The sequence below is a fragment of the Haliaeetus albicilla genome, chromosome 12, assembly GCF_947461875.1.
Source record: "Haliaeetus albicilla chromosome 12, bHalAlb1.1, whole genome shotgun sequence".
Lineage (NCBI taxonomy): Eukaryota > Metazoa > Chordata > Aves > Accipitriformes > Accipitridae > Haliaeetus > Haliaeetus albicilla.
Genome location: NC_091494.1, coordinates 31,789,001 through 31,806,135, shown reverse-complemented (window position 1 = coordinate 31,806,135; position 17,135 = coordinate 31,789,001). Strand labels below are relative to the sequence as shown.

The 17,135-nt window shown below is 46.9% G+C and overlaps 1 protein-coding gene across 3 annotated transcripts in view; it reads left to right on the top strand.

Moving 5' to 3' along the window:
- Positions 1 to 3,690: 3,690 nt before the first annotated feature.
- STX8 (syntaxin 8) overlaps positions 3,691 to 17,135 on the top strand; it is a 112,599-nt gene continuing 99,154 nt past the window's right edge. For 2 of the 3 annotated variants that reach the window (XR_011327181.1, XM_069798888.1), the window contains exons 1-3: positions 4,160 to 4,369; positions 7,644 to 7,738; positions 9,449 to 9,559. Coding sequence is in view for 2 of the 3 variants with exons in the window: in XM_069798888.1 (XP_069654989.1) it covers positions 4,175 to 4,369; positions 7,644 to 7,738; positions 9,449 to 9,559 (401 nt within the window). In the remaining variant the exon portion in view is untranslated. Of the gene's footprint in view, positions 3,768 to 4,159; positions 4,370 to 7,643; positions 7,739 to 9,448; positions 9,560 to 17,135 lie in introns of those variants that run through there. The other variant, XM_069798889.1, reaches the window with a different exon arrangement.

Here is a 17,135-nt window from a genome sequence, read left to right as displayed (position 1 = left end):
GCTCCGGATGAGCCACGCAGCTGAAGGCCATCAATGTTTCATGCTAACTGCCTGCGAGAAAAGCCAGCCCGATTCGGATTTGCAAGGAGGGCTGGTGAGAAAAGCTTCGCTTTGGGGACAGACCCTGCACCGGGGGGCTGCCACGGCCCGCAGGGCTCCCCGAGCTGCCCCACGCTGCTTCGCTTGGTGCCCAGCACCCTTCTGGCTCATGGGTCCTCCTCGGCTGCAGCTTCACAGTCCCGAGCGCCCGTCTCGAGAGCATCGGTCTCAGCCTCCCCGCGACAGCCCTGTCCCGCAGCAGGAGGGGGATGTGTCCCTGCTCCCCACCCCAGCACGTCCCCTAGCCCTGCCCGGCCGCTGTGGGAGAGCAGACGTGAAACGAGGTGGTGCCTGGGGGTGCTCAGCACCTCCCCAAACCAGCCCCGGGGGTGGCATTGCTCTGGCAGCACTCGGTCCCCATTGCACGCGTGGCTCCTCTCTTGAAAGCCGCCCCAGCCAAACGGGCTTCGCCGCCGGGTGCGAGCCCTCACCGGGAGGACAGCGGGCCTTGCAGCCGCCTGTAAATAGGCTGACGAGGATGCGCTCGTTACCGTGGTACGTCACAGCAGCGCAGTAGCAGCCCCATGTTATGAGGGCAATAAAACATCACCATCAGTGCCTTGCTGCTGCTCTTCAGGCACCCGTACTGATGTTTGTATCTGCATTGATTTGCGTCACCAATCACACCCCAAAAAAAAGAGGAGAGGCCAAATCCTGGCGGATCAGCTGTGGGAAGGGCTCTTCGGGCTTGGATGGAGGCTGCTGCAAAAGCGAGGGCCTGCACCTGCTGGCCGGTTACCGCAGAGCCCATTGCAGCCTTTGCAGCCAAAATATTGACAGCGTCAACACTGTTCAGCATCATGCTGGCTTCCCGGCAGCCTGGCCCTGCCTGCTGCTCCTGAAAAGGGGACAGGGACGAGGGGGACAGGGACAAGGGGGACAGGGACATCGGCGTGGGCAGGGGGAGGCAGCAGCTCTCATCTGGAGATGGGCAGGGCGAGGGGATGGGGCTGAGGATTTGGAGAAGGGAAACGGCCGCTGCCTCGAGGAAGGGAAAGGCAGGAGCCAGGGAGAAAAGGCCACAGGGAGCCCGTGGGGCTGGAGCAGCCCTGCCCGGGGGGGGACAGCCCGTGCCGGGCATGGGGAGGGTCGGGGTGCTGTGGGCGGCACTGCAGGGGGGTTGAAAGGGACCCTTGAACATCAGGAGCTGCGACCCAGGGTGGGGAACGGAGAGGGTGACCCGCTGCTCGGCCTTGGGTTCACATGGTGGTGGGGAGGGGAGGAAGGAGGAGGGGACGGAAGGAAGGAGAGAGGAAGCAGGAAGGATGGAGGGAGGAAGGAAGGAGGAAGGGAGGGAGGAGGAAGGGAGGGAGGAGGAAGGGAGGATGAAAGGAGGGAGGAGGAAGGGAGGGAGGAGGAAAGGAGGGAAAGAGGAAAGAGGGAAGGAGAAAGGAAGAAAGACAGAGGAAGGAGGGCAGAAGGAGGGAAAGAGGGAGGGAGGAAGGAGGGAGGAAGGAAGGGAGGAGGAAGGCAGAGGGAAGGAAGGAGGGGTGTGCTGCAGAGAGATGCTAACCAGGGCAGACAGCCCTCTGGGAAGACACAGCACCAGGACACGTCCCATGTGGTGCTGGATGGTGCGTTTCAGGGCTTGGCCCCAGCAGTGTCAGGCACGGAGGCTCCTTGTCCTCTTCTCTTATGTTGGTATTTAATGCTGGTGCAAAAACCCTGAAAAAAACAAAAAAGCAACTTTTTCCTTAAAAGACTCCACTCCCTTCTTAACTTGCGTACCACTGCAGTAGATCCTGGTGTGCAATAACACAGGGATAACACTGTTGGGATGCAGAGTATTGATTCCTGCTTCCCAGCACTTGTCCGGTCCCTCCAGACTTCACTGCTCAGAAATAAACTGCTCTGGCACTCAGGGCTGTTATTTCACAGAATTACAGAGGCTGGGGAAATTGCCTAAGTACTGAGCACCTTTTGTTGGGCTGCATCTTTGCATCTTCCAGTGTATTTTGTGCTTCTCTGGAAGATGAAAAAGGGCTCCTGGAAAATCAGGAAGAAGCAACAGGCTTGGATGCAGTTTTGCTCCATACTCAAGCATCTTTCTGACATTCTTAGGTCCCCGAGGGCGTGGGGATACCCAGGCCTGGGGGATGCCAGCTGTGTCCCCGTGCTTTCTCTGCCTCCTGGTTTTCTCTGTCCCAGTTATTCTCCAACCCGCTGTACCAAAGCTCCCCCGGCACAGTTTGGGTTGAAGATTCCCCTGCTGCCATGCTTATAGCAGTACATTTTAATCCAGACCACAATATTATTACTGCAATAGCAATATACAGGTGCCCTGCTGGCATCAAGGCACCTGAGTTGGGTGCAAGGTGCATGCAAGAGACCGTTGGTGCTGTGAGGAGCTGCTGCTGAGTTCAAAGCTTGCCATCAACATGCAAAATTATAAATATAAAGGATTTCTTTCTTCCTCAGCACCAAAGGCTGGAGGTGTGTGACACCCTGGGCCTGGCCGGACACACAAGCCTTCATCCCTCCCTGTGCGGCAGCATCGCTGACTGCATGCTGCAAAAATCCCAAATCCCCCCTGGGGTTTAGGAGAAGCATCGAATACTCTGGGAGTCCCAGTAGTGCCCCAAGAGATTGCAAAGGTTTCCAAGGGGGGCCTGGCTGCAGATTAAATGCGATGCTATGGAGATACGGCCAATGGGGGAAACGACTAGGGACGAGGGAACGAGGGGTTTCAGTTGCCCCATGCTTGTGAGGGCTCTACCCCTCCTTAACGGCCTGGCTGCCACAGTGTGGGCAGGCGAACCCAGCCCCTCAGCTGAGCGGACAGCTCGGGGCTGGCAGCAGCCCCATCTCTGCTCCCACGTCTGGCAGCACTAAGAAAAGCCCAGTGGGGCAATGCTGGTGCCCGGGGTCCCGCTAGGTGACACAGCGGGAGGGCCAGGGCAGAGCTGGGACAGCCATAGCTCTGCACCCTGCACCTCTGCACTGTGCATCCCTGCATCCTACACTCCTGCACCTCTGCACTGTGCAGCTCTGCGGTGCCACTCCATGCAACTCTGCACTCCTGCACTGTGCACCCTGCACCTTGTACTGCACACCCAGCACCTCTGCACCCTCACTTCTGCACCTTGTACTGCACAACCAGTACCTTTGCAGCCATGGACCTCTGCAGCCTGCGCAGTACACCCTGCACCTCTGCACCATGCATCCTACACTGCTGCGTTGTGCGCTTCTGCACGTCTGCACCTTGCACCGTGCACCTCTGCACCCGTACGCCCTGCACCTCTGCACCCGTACACCTCTGCATGCGTGCACCTTGCAGCCATGCACCCTGCACCTCTGCACCCATGCACCTCTGCACCCATACACCCTGCACCTCTGCACCCATGCACCTCTGCACCCATGCACCCTGCACCTCTGCACCCATACACCTCTGCACACATGCACCCTGCACCTCTGCACCCATGCACCCTGCAGCCATACACCCTGCACCTCTGCACCCATACGCCCTGCACCCATGCACCCATGCACCACTGCACCCATGCACCCACACAGCCCACACTTCTGCACCCACGCACCGCTCACCCCACCCCTCCGCCCGGCGCCTGCGCACGGCGGGGTTTGGGCCTCGGCGGGCGCCGTCGTCAGCTGACCCGAGCCGGAAGCGCGGGGCTCTTCCGGACGACGGCGGCGGCCATGGCTCCGGACCCCTGGTGAGCACCGGGCCGCGCCGGTTCACGGGCGCGGTTCCCCCGGGCAGGGTGCGGGGTCGCCGGCTTCCCCCCCCCCCCGGGCCCGCCCTCGGAGCGCTCGGCCGTCCGCCGGCGCCGCGAGCCTGCCCCGATCCTCCCCGGTGCCCGCCGCTGGCGGGGTCCGGCCCCGCTGCGCGGAGCGGGGGAGGGGGGACCGGCGGTCGCCGGCGGCCTCTGCGGGCCCGTCAGCCCTGCGGCGGCGAGCGGCGGAGCCCTGGGCCGCGCACCGGCAGGCCTCCCTCCGTGCCGTGCGGCGGGGGGGCGCCCCTTCCCCGCAGAGCGCCCCCCCCCCCCCCAAAAAAAAAGCCACTTTCGGGTAATCCTAAAAAGCGGTGGTTTACGCGCTGCTGGCTTTTCCACAAGCCGGGATGAAGCGGGGCCGAGCTGCCGTCGGAAGGGCCGGGGGGGGCCGGGGACAGGGACAGGGCGCGGCGGCGGGGCTAGCTGCGCCTCTCCCCCGCAGGCTCTCGCTGTACGGTGCCGCCGGCCAGATCGCCCAGGAGATCGCGGAGAAAATCCAGGAGCGTAACCGCTGCCAAAGGAACGGGGAGAGTTCGGCCAAGGTACCTCTCTGCCGGCAGCTCCGGGCTTCGGGAGTGTGGACTTCTGGGGCTAAGTTTTGCTTTTAAGCGTTCGAAACATCACTGTTCTTTAAGATTCCTGTAAAGAGAAGAAGAGTATGGTTTCTAAATTGACGGTGGCTTTTCAGTGTCACAGAAATAACCTTGGATTTACCAGTAAGGAATCTTTTATGCCTGCAATAGCGCTGGCTTTACAAAAAGAGAAAAGGAGAAGCCGTGGGGCTGTTGGGTGCATGCTGCTGCCTGCTCAGGGCTGTCGCTGCCAGGAACAGAACTGCTTTCGGAGATCCTGAATCTAAGAGATGTTGGGTTGCATGTCAGCTTCTGCGCGCTCCTTTCTGTGTAAATATTGGGTAGATATTTTTTCCCCAGGAGGCTGGCTGGCTTCCTTTCTGCAGTGGCTGTAGATCAGATGAAATAATGAATTTTGCAGCCTGTTTTAGCTACGTTTCTAACAAAATACAAGACCAGAGTTAAATATGAATGAGAAGCAGAAGTTAGAGCTTACCCAGGGTATTATGTTCTCCACCTTTTCACACTTCCTGTTTAAAAAATAAAATAAAAAGTTTCTCAGGAGGCTGCTTTTTTTAGGACTAAAAGCCTTGTCCTTTCCTTCAAAAAAGTGTAGGAGTCTGCTTGATAGCACACCCTAGGGATCATGCCATTAACTTCTCCCTTGACCACGTTAAGAAAATGCCTGCAAGCCCTTGAGTTAATCTTTATAATAATTTGCATAATTAAAACCTCACTGTTTCATTTTGTAGGCTCTGCTCCTCTTTATAGCAGGGTTGTAATGTGGTGTGCAATCACTGAATCTTCTTTGCCAGTCTCTTTGCTGATAGCTTTTAAAATAAAGTGTCATTTTTGAAATGTTTCCTTTGAAGAAATGTTGAAGAAAACTGTGTAGGCTTTGTACAGTGATCAGTGCTTTTTAATGAATGACTCAAATTTGGCATGAATTGAAAAGAGGTTTCAGAAGGCCCAAATAAGTGGGATTTGAGAGAAATATTTTCTCTAGCTGTAGAGTTGAGAGGAGTATTTAGAGGTGGTGATTAAACTCCCTGCTTTCAAGATGATGAAGTGTTAGAAATTGTACAGATACGCTCAAGCAATAGCAGACATAAAAAGATTGCTGCTTAATCCATCTGTATTTATAGAGGACAAAGTTCTCTATTTGCATCATCGCTATCTATGATGTGTTCCAAAAAACCCCAACAAATGGTTGTATTGGTGTTGTTTGAAGCCTTTCTTGTACTGTAACTCTCCTAGGTTGTGTTTTATGGAAACATTACATGGTTGACTTATTTCTTCATAAAATCATTTGTTCCATGCCCTGTGTTTTCCAAGCACCGTTTCCCTTTAATCCATTAACAGTTAAAGATGAATATTTGGCAGTGTTTGATTCTACTATAAACAAGTTTCCAACAATGAGAAAGTTGTTTTCATAACAGAAATGCATGTTGAGAAATCCACAGCTGAGCAGTCATATATTCTGTGACTCCTGAACGTTTTAACAGAGGAAAAAAGTCTTTGTACAATATTTGCCTGGTAGGGAGAATGTAAACAAGTTTTTGTTTTTATAGTATTTTGCCATTAGCATGGCTAAAAAAACTTACTGCTGAGCAAAAAATAGAGCATAAAATTTAAAATGAAAAAAAAAAAAAAAGAAAACCAACCCAACCCTGTAGGGAAAGATTTCAAGCCAGCACTTACCATCTGTGAACTCTACTCTATTGAGCTGATCTTAAAACTTCCATTGGCTTCTTTTTTTCTTTTTTTTTTTTTTCTCTAATGGAAGTGAAATCTTTTGTTATAGCACTGCAATTCCTAGCCAGAGTAGCAGAGGGTATCTATGTTAGATGACTTTCTTGGATGTATATACCTTTATGTTACTTTGCCGTTCTGGGTCAATTAAATGCAGCATTCTCCACTTGCACATGAGTACATGTGAAACGAAAAGACCTTTTATTACCTGATTGCAGAGCTAGAGGATATGCAGCAGCTTGAACTTTCCTAAAAGCATTTATATCCCATCCTGGCTTTGGAAATGTTGCTGTGGTGTTCGGCGGCTGTGAGTCTGAAGGTGGATTTTGGCTGCGTGCTCTTAAGGCTGCCTCAGCGTGGTTGCATCTGCTTTCTATTGTATTTGGTAGTGTTTGAGAACAAGTTTCGCTGAGTCAGAGACTTAAACTTCTGAAGCTATCGGGGATTTTTTGGGAACTCCTGCTCCATCCTGTGCAGACATCAAGTGCAGTTTAGCTCTAGGCAGGATCCTTGTAGCATGGTGACTGCTAGTGAGATGTCTGACTGCTACCTCTGTCTTCAAGAATGCAGGAATGAGAGTCAAAGCAAATAATTCCTTCTCTGTTACTAGCTCATCACACAGAGCATATGAGGTTGCTAATCATTATAACCCACAGCGGGGCTAGTATCTTTTAAACAAGAAGCACATGAAGTCTTAATTAGGATAACTTGCATAGTTAATTGCAGTTACAGTGTTTTTCCCTAGTATGTTGTACATAACTGGAATGAAAAGAAATAATATTTAAGGACAGAAACCCCAGAGGATAATGTCAGCCTAACTTGGGAAGGGGTGGGGATAGAGGAGGAGGATTCACGCAAGCCAGGGAAGAATGTGAACGACTTAACTACATTTTTAGTAAGAACAGACACATCTGAATCTTGGGCAGCTCAGTAGTGAGAAAGGGTCGGGAATCATAGGTGCCGCTGAGAAGGGAAATGGAGGAAATCTGAATTTCGCTGGGATCTTTAGTTTAAAGTCTAGAGGAGTTCAGTGGACGGAATGTCTGAACCTGTAGCACCCTTCCCTCTAATCCTGGGCACTGGGAAAGAAACATGGTGGCAGAAGAAGCTGGCGCCTGTATTTGTATTAAAGATCAGAGGAAAGAACTGGAAAACTAACTGGAAAATATTAAAATGTGCTGAAATGTTTTGCTCATATAAAGGACTGTGTTTATAAAGACTCGAAAGAAAGCTCTCCGTATTAAACAGCATTAATGCAATAGAATTGTGTTTGCAAAACTAGTACTATTTATCTCATTATTTTGTAAGCAGTCCAAACCAGTTAAGTGTATTGTTCCCTTTGTGGTTCTGAGGCAGGCTTTCTTGCTTTAGAATGGAATCCTTCACACCAGTATAGCTGAAGTTAAATATATTGTCACCTGCATATAGTAATATTAAATTTTATGCAAATATGACTCGGACAAAAAAAAAAAATCTCTTTCTTCCCCTTCAGCTCAATGTGATTATCAGATCATTGTTACAGAATCTCAGAGAGAAGATTGATCAGCTGAAGGACTTACTGCTTCGGGCTGTGTCAACACACCAAATGTATCTGTGTAAACATCAACCTTTCTGTATTGTGGGAGAGGGTGGAAAAATATGCTATAATTGCTCTGCCAGGCAGTTAGGGTTTTTCCCTCATTCCATTTTTAGAAGACTTTGTCACTAGAACTTTGTCCATCCTGCTGTTTAATATTTTCATTCCAGCTGTAGTGTAGGAAGATTTGGGAGCCTGGGCATCTCTGGTATGGTGGGCTTTGGTTACAATTGGATAGTAGGGAAGCTTAACAAGATGGTCTAAATAATCTCAGAGCTGCCATTGTCTTGCCTGTGCACTGTGCCGACAGTACCGTTTGAGTGGCTGGTTTGTGAGCTAAGATCGCTCATCTGGCAGAGAACTTGCTAATCTGTTATTTTCTCTTGGCTCAGTCGCTGGCTGCAGGAGCGCCAGTGCTTGCAAAAAGGAAGGATGAAGCTGTGTTCAGGGTGTGGGCAGGAATGTGGCACCTCTGACTTGGACTGACTTAAGCAGCAATAGAACTGCATCTTCAGAATGATGTCAAAACGCTTTAAAATATGCCTTAGAAAAAAAATCACAGGTTTTCTTATAGGAACGTTACCCTGTGGCCTGGCTTGAATTTGCTGCTCCTTCCATATGCTAGGATAGTCAGGCTTAAGGAGTCGAGTACGTTCGTGTCCCTGAAGATATCCAGCAGCAATCTGATTTAATGAATGAATGTTTAATTTCAAGCTTACTGTAGCAGAAATCCCTTTGAAGCATGGGCCTCCTGAGTGCTGTGCTGGTGGTCAGGGGTAAAACTTTCCTATCCAGTGAGTGCTTGAGAGCAGACGAATGCTACAACTGTGGCAGAAAACATACACAAATCAGTTTAGCTATTGTATGATCTACTGAACAGTACTTGGAAGAGAGTTAGTAGTCCTTCAAAGTGTCACAAAGATTAATTAAAAAAAGCAAACACATGTCCCCTGTCAATGCCTCAGCACTTCAGGGCATCTTGTCCTTCAGAGATACTGTATGAATTGTTTTTGTGCTGCATCAGTGGCTGTCGGGGTGTTCTGCTGATGAATTGCAAATGGAAACATGCTCAAAGTAAATTTTTGGTTGTTTGCCCATCACTTGGCTGGGAGGTACTCACCTGGTCAGTGTTATGACCCTCCAGTGAAATAAGATGTGAAGTACCCTGCTGATTTTAAAAGCTCTATTCTGCTTGGGCTTGCCCCATTTATATCATAACAGTATAAGTTGGAGCTCTTTTAAAGACTCATCTTTCCCTGAACTTAACCTGTGCAGTACTGTTGTACATTGTCAGTGTTACAGAAGAGATCAACTGTGTAGGACTTCTTAGTAATAAATGAAAGAAGAATTATGTTGGATTTTGGAGAGGGAAATGCTATTCTTAATACTTATGCTAATTTGGCAGTAAATAGCCTTCCAGTTCTCTTATTACTTTGAGATGATGACCTGAAGGTCACTCTGTGGTCACTGTATGAAACTTTTTCTTTGAGATATGTAAACTTCAGAAACACATTTAGAATAACAACAGATTTCATTCAGAAATCTGTGACCTGTTCTCTTAGGTGTTACAGCCTTTCCTTGAGTTAAAATAGTTACTCTAGTTAATTTTGATGATCAGGAGGTCTGATTTATTTTAAGAATGTATAACAGGTATTATTTTATTCACTAAAATTAAAGTTTTTCAGTGTTTTTAAGTTTGGTCCTTAACCAAGTATCATCAGCACACAGCTGGAGGGAGACAGGAGGCAGAATTTGGTGGATGACCTTCTCACACGACAGAAGCAACTTCAGGCATCTTACAAGAATGAAGGCACAGAACCGGATGTGATAAGGTATGGCACTGTCAACTCGAATGAACAATGTGGTTCGTGCTTTGAGTGTGTCTGAAGATAATGTTAAATGCATCCATTGAACTCATGTACCTCTACATGTAGCAAACTGCAGTTTCATTTGCTTAGAAATCACATGATTTCTTTAGGGACAGTATCATGTATGTCTGCAAAGCTGGGGAGGACGAGGGAATGGGGAGTTGCTTGCAAGAGGTAGTAGCTGACTAAGTGACCCAGTAGAGTCAGTCACTGAGTTGGACCGGTGGGTGCCACCATACAGGGTCTGCATGAATTGTTGGAAAGAAAAACTGTCAAGATGAGGCTTAAGCTTCAAACAGTCCCCAGTGATCATATTGTGTAGCAGTCAGTGGGGGCCTTCAGATGGACTACATTTTAATTTCCATTTTGGTGTGTCCTTCACAGGTGGGAAAAATAATTATGGTTAATAGCCTTCAAGTTGTGCTCTCCTTATGCAGTTCTCATGTAGCCCCTTTCTAGTGGAAGGAGTTGTATCTGTCATCTCTAATAGGTTCTTGGAAAGAATTGATCCCTGGTGGTCTCTGTCTGATCAGGAAGAAAGGTAGAGTCTTTTCTTGAAGTTTGAAATTCAGGCCTCTAGCCCGAGTTAATAAATTATTAGCAATGCATAAGTTTGGTTTGGTGGGAGTCACACAGGTGCTGTGTCCAAAACATATGAACCATATTGGGCATAGACTTGGTATAACTATATAAAAAGATGACTCTTACTGGAGATGTTGCAGTCCTGCAAGCTCAATGTGCAGTGCAATAATGAAGGATGGGTTGTTTCTAGTGCTTTGTTAATGGCCTTTTGAATTTTATCCGTTTCTGGTTAGGTCAGCACCCTTTTGCCTATGGAATTCCACTCGCGACTATTTGCTCCTCTTGGCTGTGCCTCAGAGTTTTTGGTAGCTTCAGTTCCTGCACAAGCATGCGTCTTGCTGAGGAACTCCTTGCAGCTACTTTACATCCAGAAGCTTTTATGTCTCACTAAAATACCAAATTAAAAATGCTTGCTGAGCAGCAGAATTGAGAGATTCCTGTGAATTTGTTACGCTTCTATTTCCGTTCTCAGTTCAAATAGCATAACCCACCCTCACTTTTCTCCTTGTTCCTCCTCTTTCCCAGTGTATTTTCAGCGACATCCCCACTGGTCGACAGAGAGTATCCTGGGTCCAGCCTGGAGCTCTACGTGTGCTATAGAAGGTCTAAAGGCTGTGCTAATGAGGTTCTGTCTCTTCGGCCTCTTCATCTGTGTTGTAAAAGTTGTTTTTTCTTTGAGACTCCTTTTTCTTTCAGTGTGCTTAAACTGCCCAGTGAACCAATTGCTGGAGGAGAGAGAGGAGAAAAGGGGTAGCAATAAATAAGCCTTGTTCCTAAGCTGGTAGCCAGGCTGTCATTTCCTCCTTCCTCTGCAAGCAAATGGGTAGTAGGTCTACCACCTTAGCACAGGATTAGGGCCATGGATGTCAGAATTGAAGTGGCATGTGTTGAGGGACAACTTTGGAACCATCCTTATGATTCACTGGGTGATATGCTTTGATCTCTATTAGCCCTAGGCCAACATTCATACAAAAAATGAAAAGCCCCTCTGTCAGAAAGTATGAATTACCTGTCCCCTGACCCCACGCAGGTCACTAAACACTGCTCTGTGTAAGAGTTACCATTTTGGCTAAATTCCAGCGCAGGTAATTGTATTTGCTCTTCCTAATTTTATCTTTGCAGATTCAGGTAATCTTCTGTCCTGCAAAATAGTGCAGAAGAGAAGCAGAGCTGCAGTCTCTGAGTCTACAGAGCTTGCTGTATTTCCACGGTCAATGAAATGACTCTCAAGTGTAGACTGTAATTGGTAAAACTTTGGTTTAAAGCCTCATATTCTTAAAGAAGTGAACACAGATTCTCGGAAGTTCCATATGAATCACGTCTGTTGGGCCCAGCACCTATTTTGTTGATGTGTGGGAAGCTTTAATGCAGCAGGCACAGACTTCTTAGGCTGGTTGTGGGTCATGCAGGGGGCTGTGCTCTGCCCTGTAAGCACTGCACAATGCTGCATGTGTGGTCTGGGTCATACGATGTGGCTGAGCAGAGCTTCATCACCTCTGCTGACCCGTGGTGTAGCAAGGTCTGCCTCTGAAGAGTGCAACTGTACTTCTCCAATATGGACATGTGATAGAAATACATATTTTTAAAAATTTTTAACTTGTGCTTCTAAGTGGCAGATGTTTTCTAATGCACTATATTCACTGGACCTTTTCTGTAGCAAATAGTGTTGTATTTTATACATGCACATGTAAGGTTACTTGTGGGAGGGAGAGAGTTAGAGCCCTCCTGAGAAAGTTTCTCACCTTTTTGCAGTATGTCAGCCCTCAGTCTTAGAACAGAACAAAACTTCATATACTTTTAACTCCTCACACTTTTGAATAAATAGGCAAGCCTTTTTGCTGATGTTCTTTGAGAACCAGTTCCTTCTCAGCACTGTGCTCTTGAAAAAGGCAGAGACAGTTTTGAAGCTATTGTATAGTAAAAAATTGGGTACCAATGTGAGCGTTGTGTTCTACCATAGCTGTTGAAAATAAGATTATTTTTTTTTCTGGCTTGTTTATTTTGTGTATCTTGGAGCAGATACAAGAGTTACTCAGAGTTTAACTGATAGTTTTCTGTGTTCACATGTATATTCGCGTTTTGTGGGGGTCTGTTCAGTAACATGGTGTAGACGTTGGTTTCTGCTTGCTTTTGTTCTCCGGTGCAGTGTTTGGTACAGCCAAAGCACATGTTTCACTTTATGGTTTCTCATCTTTGCGACACTACATGTTGTCAATGCAACACCTGCTGCAGATAGTAAAACTGTAGACTTTGATCGAATCCATTAATTGTTCTAGGTTTGCCATTCTCCAGAGCGCAGTGCAAATCCAGTTGATGCATTGGTGCTGGCTTTTATATCTATCACTGAGCCAACCGAAACGTGTAAAATAGCAAGTAGGCAAAATGTCTATGGGAACTGATGATGTGAGAAAGCTCTTGTGTGTCACCTGCTCTGAGCAGTCCATAAACTGATCTGACGTTCTGAAGCATGGCCATCCCTGCTGTGGCAGGGCAGCGTTGGCATGCTACTGCTGTGGAGCAGACAGAGGGCAAGGATTCAACTTAGAGCTGCCCTGGCATAAAGGTGTCGAGGCAGATGGGAGGAAAATACCAAAATCCCATGATGATTTCAAGCTCCCTTAGAAATGATCAGGGAAACCAGTATATTCCAGTACAAGATAACATCAGAGACACTATTTATTTGCTAGTGTTGCAAGGCTTGAAGTTTTATAGTTCTCTTTTAACTTCTTTATTTAAAAATGGATAAAACTATGCCAACTATTCTCTGCCTGGTGAATTCACACCCCGTCCATACTCTCCCTTGTAGGTCTTGTTTTCAGTGGTGCGGGCAGAGACATAGCCAGGGCCTGAATCTTGTTCCAGTAAGTCAAACCTTTCTCTCTTGCCTGAGCCTGGCCTCCATGTTGGTCAGTAGGGAAGGATCTTGTCTCCCCAGCCTGCCATACTGCTTGTAGGAACAGAAGGTGACAGGTTCTGGTAGGGTTAAGCTGCTATTTACAGCACTGGGTTTCTCTGAAATTGTTGCAGACTTCTGGAACAGCCTGCTTTGCATTTCAGTAGGTGGCAAAAACCTCTCTTCAGTGTGTCTGAAGTCTGAAAGTCAGCTTTTCCCACTGCATTAGAAAAATCAGCACATGTTGTTTGATTAAGTTCTAGCAGTGACACTTTTCTCTGGTTTTGTATTGGTTTTCCGTATCTAATCCATCCCTGATGTGACAGCACACATTTTCAGAAGTCTTTTTCTTTCCAGCAGTCATTCCTTTCATTAACCTTCTTGCACCGCTGATCACATATTTATTGTCCCCGTGGCCTATAACTGTGAGGGTTTCACTAGAATTAATCTTCGTTTATATTTGGTCACCATTCAGTGAGTTTTACATCCTTTGAAAACTGCTGTAAAGCTATTTCTGATTGTGAAGTACAGTGGCCTTAATGCTCTTAGTATTTATCCTAACTGACAACTTGGGCCAGAACACAGGGCAGGACGCTACGTTACTTTGGTATAGCATTAGTTTACCTTCCGGCGTTGTCGGTCTTAATTAAGATGCAACTGGAATTTTCCAGGGGAAAGGTTGTGCTGTTTACGTGACTCTGCTTGACTAGGGTCAGTTAAATTTTCTTTAATTGGTTTTCAATAGGCAATTTCAGTATCTTCTCCCCTCTTTTCTCCTTGGAAAGAGATCTGTGCAGGTTATTCTAACAGAGGCTTTAATGGAGTAGAAATCCCTATGGTTTTACACTATTTGAAAGCAAGAAGTGAAGAAAACAACTAGAAACGTTGACTTTCTGGAAATCACAGTATCAAAGTTTTGTGAGTCTTTAAACATTTGTGGAGGCAAAGGAATCAAGAATATTCCTCCTCCTGCCTGACCAGGTAGTCAGTATGTAGAAGTATATGTCGATCACCAGTGAATAAATAAATTGTGTGTACTTTAACATGCCTTTCTTGGTTTCTCTTTTAATTTCTCAAAAATATAGAAAACTTTTGATAGCTGTGGGACACAAAATACCTTAAGTAATAGCTACCCTGGATAACTTTTAGAAGAGTCCATATATTTTTTTTTTTAATGTGGGTTACCATTTTTTCTGCTTAAATACTTTTCTGTCAGATGTAGGACATTTAGGTCTTATTGCAAACAGGCATTTTGCCTAATGCCAAATAGGAATTGAGTGCCCAACTTTAATCAATAAGCCATTAGGTGCTTTTAAATGCTTATGTGAACCTGGCTTTTGTTTATGGAAAAGCAAATGCTCTTTGGAAAACAAGATTAAAAATAGTTGTTTAGGTGCCTTTAAAACTCCTTCCTGATTTCCTTCCTCCCTACCAGTTAGTGTTGCAAGCCCTCCCAGCTGCAGCTACAGCGTTCTGACATGGGATGCGATTAGCCTTGTGTCTAGGAGATCGATGGAAAGGGTGGAAAAAGAGGTCAATTGTCCATCCAGAAACCCATGCTTGAGAATGTCTGAGGCTTGAGTCATAAGATCAAATCTAGGGGCTGGGGCAGGATTTTTCCAGGGTTAATGTGCCTTTGGCTGTGTAGTCATGAGCCAACATGGTCATAATTGTCTCGACACCCTCCTCATCCACTGAAGTGTGTCTCTGTACGTGGGTCATCTCCTGTCGTACCACTTGTCACCTGGAAGCACTCTGTAGGTTACAGCATGTGCAGACGTGAGTGTGTCCTCATGCAGGCAGCAGGTACAGTGTCTGTTTGGCTTACCACAAAACCCAAGGGTTGTTGAGCCCACCCCAAATTTAAGAAAAATTCCAGTAAGATAGTGAAGTTTCTGGTCTGTGTTCAAGGGACAGTTTGTGTCTCTCTTCTTTCAGAGCATACCAGAGGTTCCTTAAGGGCATGCTGGGTCTGTAGTGAGACCAGATACCAAGCTGAGACCTGCTTGGAGGCTCATGTTCCTGTTGCTTGTGGTCACGCAAAATTCAGCTGCCGCACAGAGAGCAAAGGTTCAGGTGTGAACTTAGTACTGCGTCTTGTCCCGAAAGTAGCCCTCTGAATGGCACCGAGGGGGGAGTCCATTGCCTCGGGTGCAGAGATGCGAGTTGCAGGTGATGGAGTTGTTGATCATTTTGTGAACAGGACAGATAGTTTCACCGGAGTAGATTTGTCCCTTCACCTTTTCTCTGGATGAAATTATACAAGATGCAGCGTCTTTCTAGAAAGAATTCTCTTTTGTAATTCTCTCACTCCTGAGGAGTGCAAGTGGGCTGTAGAGGTGAGACTGTTTCGATGAGCACTATATAAGCTGTTTTATAATATATTTAGTATTGTGCTATGTCCAATCTTGCATAGAACATAAGGGATGGTGTAGAAAGAAGATGGTAATATTTGACAGCAAGATTAATCTCTGACGGAAATGTTTATTGTGTGTATATTTTGAGGGTTTGCATAGGAAAGTGAGACTGCTATGAAATAAAATGTGAGTATAAATGTTGTTATAAAGATAACCTTTCCGGGGGATGCTTACCCTGGTGTAGCGGTACCTCCTCTGTGTAGTTTCTTGCCACAACCCCTCCACCCAGACACTCAGCATTTCGAATGGACGTGTTATTCCAAGTGCACCTGTACAACTGTGCAAACACGCTTCCAGCTTGTTGCTTGCCTTGTGCTGCTGCTCCATGGGCACCTGCTGTGCTGTACAAGCATGAGGTGGTTGGTAGCTGCTTGTTCTGTGGTGCGAAGCTGCTGTGCCTATGTTGTGGACAGGATTTAGTGGTCCTGGAGGTGCCGCAAAGTAGCTGTGTTCTGCAAATCAGCTGTCCGGCATCCCGTGAGGTAGCTGGCTTGTGCAGCTTCCAGTCATTGAAGCCAGTGGGACCAGTTAACCGAACCATAGATAAACGGTGTCAAGAGCAACACGGCATTTCCTTAACCATGAGATGTGCTGCTCTTGGTTCTTGTGCTGGTAGAGCTAGGGAAGTCCTCTGCTAGCTGCAGGGAATGCTGCCCCTTCTGTAGGCTTCCTGTCGGGAGCAGTTCTTGTGGGGAAGTCTCCACCTGGGAAGGTACCTGAAGGGGATTTGGAAGTGCTTGTGCTCGTGTGGCTTCTCCTGGGGTTTTTGGAGGGGGAGATAGCTTTTGTTTTGTATGGTAAAATTATACTGGTTTTATTTGTTAGCTTGGAGCTTCCTAAAATGCACTGCCTGCCAGTGTGAGCAGTTAAATTGTAAGTGAGAGAATACCCCTGCTTCTTCGCCATTGCTGTGGAGATTGACCTGTGAAGCAAGCTGAGGTGCCCTGGGCACTTCACAGAGCCCCACTGTATAACTGTATCGTTAAGGGAATGTTCAAGTGATCATCCAACCAATTGTCATATGACCCAGGTTTTGTTTAAAATTCAGTCTTGCTGATCAGTCTTCTAAAGCCGTAAGCCTTGATGTGTGGCCTTGGTCTAAAGTAAGTGCTGGTTGACTAATCTAAGTTACTTGGAAAGTTTTATAAGAATTATCAGTGAAACAGTGCCTTCTGGAAGATAAGCCCTCCCTTGTTAAGCAGTGACATAGCTCCCTGATTTTAAACCCCATCATCTTTTATACTTGGGCGCATTGCTAAGCCTCATAATTAGTTAAATCTGCTCCTATAATCAAAAGCTATCCGCACACTCCACTGCTCTGTGACGGTTTCAAAGATTTACGTGATTAACTTGGCGGAGACAGTGGGTGGCTAATTGGATAAGCTTTAATCTTCACACCACCAAAGCGAAACATGGTAAGATCAGAGGAAATAGGAAGTTATGCTGTGTTGTGTGGGAAGGTAGTTACCAAACATGTCAAAAAGATTATTGTAACGAGCAGACCAGTTGTCATGACCCAACCTACAAGAATAGGGCAGATTATTAGGGGGGAGGGAGAGAGTGAGGGGTGCAAATTATTTCAAATTTGCTTGCCTTGGCTTTTTTTTTAACAGGCAGAAATAGTTGTGCTCTTTTTAGCAAGCGAAGA